This window comes from Sarcophilus harrisii, chromosome 4 (genome assembly GCF_902635505.1).
Source record: "Sarcophilus harrisii chromosome 4, mSarHar1.11, whole genome shotgun sequence".
Classification (NCBI taxonomy): Eukaryota; Metazoa; Chordata; class Mammalia; order Dasyuromorphia; family Dasyuridae; genus Sarcophilus; species Sarcophilus harrisii.
The window spans coordinates 293,221,038-293,231,323 of record NC_045429.1 but is presented as its reverse complement, the minus strand read 5'-3'; the positions used below and the strand labels follow the sequence as shown (position 1 = coordinate 293,231,323).

General features: G+C 41.3%; 1 protein-coding gene across 3 annotated transcripts; it reads right to left on the bottom strand.

The window, feature by feature from the left end:
- Window positions 1-376: 376 nt before the first annotated feature.
- ZNF672 (zinc finger protein 672) lies at window positions 377-9,882 on the bottom strand. 3 transcript variants are annotated; one of them, XM_031968436.1, is made up of 2 exons: window positions 9,561-9,882; window positions 377-3,660 (listed from the first exon to the last, which is right to left on the bottom strand). In XM_031968436.1, the coding sequence occupies exon 2, from the start codon at window positions 3,193-3,195 to the stop codon at window positions 1,582-1,584; it is 1,614 nt and encodes a 537-aa protein (XP_031824296.1). In that variant the 5' UTR covers window positions 3,196-3,660; window positions 9,561-9,882; the 3' UTR covers window positions 377-1,581. The 3 variants fall into 3 exon arrangements, with proteins under 3 accessions (XP_031824296.1, XP_031824297.1, XP_031824298.1); XM_031968437.1 differs by lacking the exon at window positions 9,561-9,882 and adding an exon at window positions 5,841-6,469; XM_031968438.1 differs by lacking the exon at window positions 9,561-9,882 and adding an exon at window positions 5,873-6,469.
- Between the last annotated feature and the right edge of the window lie 404 nt (window positions 9,883-10,286).

Sequence of the window (10,286 nt, the reverse complement as noted above, 5' to 3'; positions counted from 1 at the left end):
AAAACAGGACATGGGAGGATTACTATAGAAATGTAGTTTCTTGGGGCGGCTAGGTAGCACAGTGATTAGAGCACCAGCTCTAAGTCAGTAAGACCTCAGGTCAAATCTGGTCTCAGACACTTAACACTTCCTAGCTATGTGACTCTGGGCAAGTCACTTAGCCCCAACTGCCTGAGGAAAAAAAAAAGAAAAAGAAAGAAGAAATGTAGTTTCTTTCTCCCAAGGAGATCTGATGGTGTGAGAGAATATTAGTCTAGGCTTTGGAAAATGGCTGATGTAAAGATGGGATTAGAATAGGAAGGTCCTTTAAACACTGAAGTGTGAGCATAAGTTATACTTTAAATTCCTATAAGTTTAATAAACAAGGCTTGAGGCATCAGGCACAAAAAACACCTTTATTCTAAAGAGCAGTTACAGGGAAAAAGGGATATCCTAGGAGTTTCTTCTGATTTTCTTTATTCTTGTTCCTCCATACTCTTCAGTGTCATTAAGGATGAAGACTGTGGCTATCAGGGTGCCACAGAATAGCCTTGTAAATTACAAACACTTTCATGTTCCAATGGAGAGTGAAATAAAGGAAATATAGGGTAAGCTCTTGGCTTATCTCCCTTCCCCTCAATATGTGTGGAATCCCGGCTATCTCGATCTAGAAGCACAGAACTTTAATTTGCCAATCTATATATTTTGACCGAACCAGGATTTGTGATGGGGATGGCTTAGGATTGTTTGCAAGGACTCTCATGTTTACCCTTTATTCCTTCCCTTGAATTTCACTGACATAAGGCTATTTCTGACATGTACTGATATGTATTTTAGCATTGGTATATTATTTTGGCATGTGGCAATATTTTGGGGGTCTTTTTCCAGATCTTTTATATTTTCACACCTACCCTTCTCATCCCTTGTATTTCACTCACAACTCTTTTTCTCAATTTTCTCTTTCCGTTAACCCCACAGAAATGGAGGGGCCAACATATATGGAAATAGAGAAAAAAGAGAGCAAAGACAAGAGAATTATAGAAGAGGGTTAAGAAAGGACAGAAAGCAAAAAACAAAAACAAAAAAACCCAGGCCATCAAGGACAAATGGAGACACAATAATACTGAGAGGGTGGGAAAAGATAATGAAATAAACATAAAAGATGCAGACAGAGGAAAGAGAGGCATAGACAAAGATGGAACAAATAAGCAAAGATTAAAAACATTGTGGGTTTTTTTTTTTTTTTTTAATGTGTTTGGGATCTCTCTCCCATGCAGGCTGAGAAGGGTTAATTCAATTTGACTTCTACTACATCCACTGCTACCTATACTACAGAAAGATGATAGATGGGATATGAGGAAGTGTAAAGAGACTAGAAGAGGCACAATGCGCACCCAGAAAAAGGTGACAACTAAGATATACAGCAAATGAGAAAAGAGACTGAGAATGCAGTGAAGGAAGATATACATGGGAAGGACAGAAGAAGGCAGAGCAAGCTCAGCCCCAATACTATCTTTTCCCATTATTTAGTCAAAACTTTCCTCCAGACTTCCTTTCAGGAGGTTAGAGGGAAAGTGAGTAAGTGCTTTTTACCTAGGAGCTTCAGTACCTCTCTCCTACTTCTGTTACCCTTAGGCCCGACTTTTCTTGGCCAGGATCTACTGAAAAGATCAAGGTGGGTGCAATCCCAACCAAACCACCTGCAGTGGCTCCTGCAGCTGCCCTGGCACGGGCATGGGCCCTCAGGTGCTGTGACAGTGATCGGCTATGGCTAAAGCACTTTCCACACTCAGCACACTCTGAAGGGCGTTCACCCTGGTGGGTCTTCCGGTGAAGCGCCAGTTTGGAGCCAACACTGAAACACTTGCCACATTCAGGGCATTTGTGGGGCTTGTCACCAGCATGGTTCCTCTTGTGAACATTTAGGTTGGAAACACATGTGAAGAACTTGCCACATTCCTCACAACGGTACGGCTTTTCACCTGTGTGCGTGCGCTTGTGCTTTGTGAGGTCTGAGCGATCACTGAACCGTCGGCCACACTCTGGGCAAGGAAAGGGCTTTTCCCCAGTATGAATCCTTTGGTGAACAATCAGATCTGATCGTTGCCCAAAACTCTTGCCGCAGGTGGTACACTGGTGTGGCTTCTCTCCCTTATGGCTTCTACGGTGCCTCATTAGTGTGGAACTTTCACTAAATTTCCGCCCACAGTCTGGGCAGGCGTAAGGCTTCTCCCCTGTATGAATTCGGTGGTGTCGTACCAGTGTGGCACTCTCTGTGAAGCACTTCCCACACTCGGGGCACTTGAACGGCTTTTCTCCAGAATGTGTCTGCAGGTGTCGTGTCAGGGTTGAGCTTTTACTAAAGCTCTTTCCACATACACTGCACCGATGGACTCGGGTCATTCCATGTGTCGCCTGGTGGACCCGGAGTTCTGATGCCTGCTTAAAGACTTCCTTACACACAAGGCACTTGTGGGCTCCTTCCACCTTGGCTCCACTCCTATGTCTATGACTGTGGCTTTGCTTCTGATGTGCAGAGAGCTGTTCCCCATTGTCAAACCTCCTTCCGCGCTGATTGCACTTAGAGGGCTTTCCTGCTTCATGGACACGACGATGTTTCAGCAGCCCTGAGCTACTTCGGAAACTGCGATGGCACTCACCGCACTGATAGGATTTTTCTTCAGGGTGCAATGGGGCAGGCAGGATAGGGCCTGTGTGAACAATAAATCTATCTTCACTGGCCTCTGGCCCTGAAGGGAGCCCATCTGCAGTGAGAGCACTAGAACCACCATGGGCCCTCTCATAGTGAAAGATATAGGCACTCTGACGGAAGCTTTTTCCACAGATGGGGCATCGATAAGGCTTTTCACGAGGGTGATGTCTCTGGTGACAATAGAGGGCAGAATGATAGGGAAAGCGTTTCCCACAGGAATGGCATTTGCAGGGCTTGCCTCTAGTATGGGTACTCTGGTGTAGATCTAGATAGACACTCTGATGGAAGCTCTTGCCACACTCATTGCAGATATAGAGGGTCTCACCAGCATGTGTACGCTGGTGGGCCCTAAGCTCTGCGTTCTGTGCAAAACCCTCACCACACTCTAGGCATCGGTAGCAACAGTCTCCAGCATGTGTGCGCTGGTGGAGATGCAGCACTGAACTGTATCGGAAGCTCTTGTTGCACTCATTGCATTTGTAGGGCTTTCCTGTTCCATACATAGCTGGAAAGGGGTGGGTGAAATAACAGGAAACAAATGATTTCTGCAATCCTAGATTCAAGAGGAAAGAGGGTGAGCCAGTTAGAAGAGGTATGTGGGGAATATTTTCCTCTGCACTCCGAGGAGGTGGATATTGGTAGTTTTCTTTCCTCCAGCACCAGACTTTCTGGTTGTTGAATAAGCTTTTTCCTTACACGGTGGTTGCCTAAAAGCAGAGGTGGTGACTAAGCAGGGATAGAAGTAATCTTTTCTTGCTTTCTGGAAGGACTGTATACAAAAATATTATTTTCTTGATAAACTTAAATTTTCTTCTTAGTTAAAACGTAATTGTCCACTTGGTCTGGGGAAATTCCTGATTTGGTAAACACTTCTGCTTGGAAGCTTTATTCTATCACTGTCAGCTGCCTCAGTTGTTCTTTCATGGATTTTCTTCCCTATAAGGCTTCAGGGGGTGCATTGTTGTACCCTGGGGAAGAATGAGAGAATCTAGCTCAACACTGCAAACTATAGATAGATACTGAGGGACATGGATTAAAAGTGAAATTAAGCTTCTTTGAGATGTGTTTTGATGACTGTTGCTCCAAATTGGACCTAGGATGGTGAATATATTCCTATTGAATACAGGCAATATAAGGACAACATGGCAGATTTGGATACACTAAGAATGTAGCCAAATCTCTCTCTGACCCGGTCTTTTTTTTTTTTTTTTTAATTAAATGTGAATAATGTCCTTTGCAGCTCAAGTGAGATAACATTTTGTATCAGTATTAAAGCACCATATAAATGGCAGTTATTATGGACTGGAGGCAGATTAAAAATCTGGTTATATTTTAGAAGCTTCATCACTCCATAGCCAACTTGTTGATGAGTCTCTAATTTAGTTAGGTTAGGGTAAGGCTAGGCTTGAAGGCTTTCCATATTGGCACCTGTCTTGCTTTCCCTTTTCTATCATTCCTTTGAGAGTCCAGAGTCCACATTATACTATAATAAGGTATATGAATACGGTTTTTATGAAGTTGCATTGCTATAAATCAAAATTATATTTATTTTAAACTCATAATCAGATTACTGATTTAAGCTTAATTTCAGGTCACATAATAAATTTACCTTAAAGAAAATAGATCTTCAAAACCACGGATTTTATGGACAATTTCACGTACTACATTATTTATATTCACCTCTTAAGTTACCTATGGATGAATCAATGAAAAAAATTTTAAATGGCTAGGCTGATTCTTCATAATCCTCCATTTGGGTCTCACCTGTAAACTACATTCTTAATTCAAAAAAATCATTGAATTTTTTAGCTGAAATGGATCATCTGGTGTACCACATTACTTCTATTCCCTCCAATCCCTATCAATTTAAATAAGCAAAAAGAGACCAGAGATACTACAGCATGCCTAATCAGCTAATTTCACTCCCAAAGATCCCATGAGGAAAGAATGCCCACACTATCAATATGTAGCAGTTTGGATTAGTCTTGGTTCAGCTCCTTCATCTGTTCTAAGTTGCAGTACTTTTATCTTCCTGCTTTGAGTTCAGAGAACTACTCATAGGTACTTAATACTTATTAACCTTATTATTTAGTTGAAATGTTTTTCCATGTTAATTATTTCATAAAATCCCTGAATGAATGGTCTAAATCTGTCCCTCTCTTACATAAATAAAAGAACCCAGAAATACAGTAGATCTGGGACATTTCAAACAAGGTTGTTAAAAAATGATGGAATTAGGAATAAAGTCTAATTCTCAGCATAATCTTGGGAAACTTTTCATAACGGAGGAGAGATTGTGGTCAATATTACTCAAAAGAAGTGATTTTTTTTTTTTCAAGGTACCTCATCCTGACATCCCCAGGGAAAAGAAAAATGAAAAGGGGAAGGAAGGAGAATACAGTGCCTTAATTACCAGTTTGATCTCTAAGTCCTAGATTCTCTACATCCTTTGCTCCACCCTTTTCTTTGCAAGCAGAGTTGATTCCTATTCAGTGTGAAGGGACAAGCCCCAGTAATTAACCTGGAAGATTTATATATATATATATATATTTTTTTTTTTTTTGATAAGGGAAAAAGAATCTTAAATGCCGGAAATAATGGAGATTTTGGTTTTTTTTTTTTACCACACTTAAAAAGTAAATAACAGTTGAAGTTCATCTTTACCCTCCTCTCAAGTCTCCCTCAATTCACTTCAGCATTTGAAGCATAGTCAACTATAAGGCACTTTTTCTCACTTTTGATATACTACATGAAGGGTTAAAAAAAAAATCTCAAAAAGATTCAGTTGGAATCCATAATATCCAGACCATAATAAGAACTCCTTATTATGAATTAAGCAAAAAGAAAAAAAGGATGCAATGAGAAATATACCCCTAGTTTCATTTTTATGTGCTTAGTTGTATTTGAGCTTTTTCTTATCTCCTTATGGACTTGAAGGCAGTCCTCAAGCTGTATTATAAATTTATAAATTCCCCTCTCCCCACTCTCTTCTTTCTTCAGACCAAAGGGGCCTCTTAGGAATGTGAGGTTCCCGAACTGTTCCGCAACTCTTGTAGTTCCCTGGCCTTCCCCAATCTCTAATCCCTTCCTTTCCCTTCTTCCCCCACCCCCACTTCCTCCAGGAAAAACAAAAAGAAAAACTACTCACCGAAGATATTAGTAAAACCCAACAAGTATTACCTGGGGGCCGGAAAAGGAACTAGAGAATCAATGCTTAATCCCTCTTTGACTCCTAGTCTCGATGTCCTCAGTGTCCAGAACAGGAAGTCTAACAGGAATTCCTTCCTGTCGGACAGTCTGAGACCGCTCTAGGATTTGGGACTTTATAGTATCTCAGACACTTTAACTCTTTGCAGCCCTGGACTAGAGAGTAATAAAGAAGCCTCGGTGGAATGAGAATTTGAGGATAAATTCAAAGGGACAGATCAATATCATACATAGTTATGAGGGACATAAGGGGTATAAATCTGGATTGTGGATGCTAATGGAATTTTAAAAAAATCTTAGGTGTCACTATTCCACTCAAGCCAAATGGTTTGAGATAAAAGAGATTTAGGAAAAAGGAATATTCCTTTAATATTCCCATTTTACCCTCCTCCTCCAACCTAAACTATAATTAAGGAAAAGCTAAAGGTTCAAACTGTGATTGTTCTAATTTTTAAGTTCAAATCCAACAAAGATGAGAAGCCAGTCCTTCTGAAGAGGGAGGTAAAACTGTTCCCTTTACTGAAGCTGCGTTCCCTTTTAAGATTATCACTCTGAGAATGTGCCCTTTTTTGATCTGAGAGATCAGGATCTCCTAGGCTCCAAGGAGTCTAGAGAGGGCCCATCCTCCCAGGATGAGAGAAGCAAATACTATGCAAGGGTAAATCAACTCCCATTTATCTTTTTGAAATTCTAAATTCTCATTCAATTGAGAAATCCTGGTCTGATCGGCTCTGGCTGTTCCAGCCCTCACCAAGATGCCCATTTAACAGCTTTCTTCAGCTAAGCTCCAGGCAGAAGGTCCGATCAATTTGCTAGGACCCTTCTCAGCGCCAAATTCCATTTCCCTAATAGGTTTTTTTGCCACTATAGAAGTCAGTCTCTTAGCAAACTGATTTCTATCCAACAATAAACTTTCATTTTGCAATTAATAATTAGGGAATAAGTGAATTCTTTCACTTTTAAGTCTGCAGCAGATTAAAAGGGTTTTTTTTTTTTTTTTAAACAACTCTTTTATTGCCACTAATATCATCACCATCGGGAATTAAGGGGATTCAAACCCCATCACTTCCACCAATGGCTAGAAAGCTGGATTTCAAATACTTAATGCTTAATAAAAACCAACAGATTCTGTTTGTCTATTCCCAATTATCCCCAAACTGAAAGTTAAATGCTCATCTTGGGGTAGGATCATTTGGGGAATTTAGAGGACTTGAATATCTCATTTTTAAATTTTCCAATAAAGCCAGGGTCTTACAGATTCTTCCAAATATCTCTTGCTTTCTTTGGTTCCAGAACCAGTCTGGAATGTTTAAAGAAGGGGATTGGAAATTGTCTTCTGAATCCCCAATTTGCCTCCTTCAAAGCCTTTTAGGAATTTGATAATATAAATAACTCTGATCCTAATTTTCCTCCTGGGAGTTTACCTTAACTCCTCCCAATGGATTTAATAACAGCTAATGTTTATATAGCATATTATATAGATTATCTTCTCAAAATAACCTTCTGAGATAGATGCTATTATTATCCTTTTGCAGATGAAAACAGTCTCTGAAAGGTTAATCAACTTGCTTCGGGTCATACAGCACAAAAAAGTCTAAGGTAGCATTTGAATTTAAGTGACTTGCTTGAGTATCACAAAGCTAATAAGTATCAGTGGTGGTTTTCAGATACCTTGACACTTCAACTGAATCTAGTTCAAAGCCCTCATTTTATCTCTCAGATTCTGTAGCTCAGAAAACTCATTTATTCAAGATCAGGATGGTAGCAAGTGGTTACAAAAAAATTCAAAACCACACTTTCTGGGTCCAAAAGATCGATTTTTGAATTACACCAGCTGACTTCTCCCTCCATTACACTTGTCCCAAATTTTGGGGAACTCTGAAGAAACTTTATCTGCATAATACTCCTACAATATTCACCAGCAATTCTACTTTTAATAAGTGACTTTTGATAGCCCAAGTCTACCAACCTTAAAAAAAAAATTTAGATGTCCTATTTCCCCCTGCTATGGCAGCAGCAAGAGCCTATTATTTAGTAATCATCACTATGTTATACACACAAGATACTAAAAAACAACTTAAGTGCTTTATTAAAACTCGAAGTTGGAGTGGTATTTAACTGGGAGAAACAGAATTTCAGATATTTATTGATTGCTTGCTATTGTGGGTGGGGTGAGAAGAAAAGTAACTAAGCAAATGCTCTATAAGTCACTAATACATTTGCATGGATTTTTATAACACATCCACATACAATTATACCTTTAATATTTCTACTAGCTCTTTCAGGTGGGTAGGATAAACAATTCATTTCACAGAAAGACTAAATTAGACTTAGACCAAAGTCACATAGCAAATTAGCGGCAAAACTTGGATTAGAAACAAGGCTTCGTTCATTACACTGTCCTTTTCCCTCCAGCCTATTACTGCATCCAAATTCAGTTCCTTAGGAAAGTAATGTAAGGGAAAGGAATTCAGTTCTCTTTATTCACATATCAGAAAGTTGTTAATGCCTTGGGTTACACAGACTCCTGTTCCATCCTATGTGCATATATATTTATGGCATCGGAGTCAATCTTGGGTAGCAGAATAATTATGACAAAGGTGGATACCTAAGAGACACTTGAGATTGGCATAGTGCTTTCCATAAACAGGTGCTTAAGTCTCAAACTCCTCTCTAGGAAGATATAAAGCTTCTTCCCATTCCTCTCCTGTTCTCCAATTTAATGCAAACTTCCTGTAACTTTCCAAGGCCAAGAAACATGTATTGTTCCTAAAGCTTATGCCTACAAATGTAGAAACTGCCTCCCCCTTTCCGGCTCCAGATAAGATAAATCCCGGCTCTGATGGGTCCATACAAGTCTCCAATCACTGGGAAGAGTCTCTGGGGAATGAAACACCGCCCCCTCTTCGTTACCCTGGAGACCAAGGCGCTTCATAAAGAACAAAAGAGTAAAAAGGCGGGGGAGGTGGCTAGGGAGACAGATAGAGATGGATCTGACTCCTCCCTTCCATTTCTACACCCTCCCTCAGCTCTGATGCCTGTAACTGGAGACTAGGTGCTGTGTCGCAGATAATCCTTTTGCACTTGCGGAACAGTGAATCTTTGGTTCCAGGAACCAAGGAAAAAAAGGATCGTACTAAGTGCTGGAAACAAGCTTAGAAAAAGAGGAAAGGGAGGGAGAAGAGAAGAAAAAAGGCGAGAGGGAAGGAAGAAGAGAAGGGCGAAAAAATTAAAGGGGAAGGAATGGGGGAGAAAGGGGAGAAGGAAGAGGAGGATGAAAAGTCGACAGGTAAAGGAGGTCCAAGACAGGAGTTGAAGGGTGAAATGGAAAGACTGGAGGCAAAAAAAAAAATGACGTATGCCAGGAAAGATACTCGGGTGAGAAGTGATAGAGAAAAGTTAATAAGCAAGCATATAGGAAAGCTTTTGCTTTTGGTTAATTTCCATCTTCCTCACTCTACCTCCCCTCACGCGCGCGTCCCGACGAGCGCGCGCTAATCTCACTCTCCCGTGTCACTCAGTTGCCAGTGCAGACTTTTCAGGAAGAGTAAGGTTTACTTCAGTAGAAGATGGTGGTGTGGAGGAGCTCACGTGAACCTCAGGATTAGAAGCCTTTCAAGCCCCGTCATTCCCTCCCTTGCCCCAATTATCCTTTCCTCACCCGTCTAGCCTAGGTTCCTTCAGCAGCGGTCCGGCTGACGACTCCAATGCTCGAGCTGGTCCAGCCTAGTCGGCTCAACGATCCCCAACCGCCACAGCTGGCAGAGAGGAGATAACTGGCAGGGTAGGGCGGAGAGGAGAACAAGCAAATCAGGAGAGGGGGATAAAATGGGAGGGAGGGAGGTGCTAAAGAATACAGCGCCTCTGGGTAGGGATTTATTCCCCAGGCCACCTCCTCCTCCTCCTGCTGGGTCTCGGTCTTCTCCCCGTTATAGCCTGGCCAGACTGCGCGTCATGGGTAACTGGGCAGACTTCGTCTGACACACCCCCTCCCGGAGGCTCTAAGAGCGCCACCTAAAGTTCGAAGACCGGAGTTGAAGAAGCTTCCTAGGAGGAGAGGGAAGCGAGAAATGGAAAGGGCCAGATTGATAATTTTCGTGGGTGTGTTTGGGGCAATTGCACCTACCCAAACTGACTACTCAGGAGTCACTCCAAATGTACAGAAAGAATTTATTAGAATCTCGAGAAGCGGACCGTCCTGGCCTGTGGGCCCGAAAGGACAGCAAGGATACCCACAGGAGGAGAGTCATTCAACTTGAAGATGCTTACAACTTTTATACATTTCAGACAAAGAACCCCCAAAATCCCACCCTCTATAGGTTGTGATTGGTTACATAAACCTTTATCCTCCTATTTGGTCAGTGGAATGCAGTAAAAAAGGTGATAT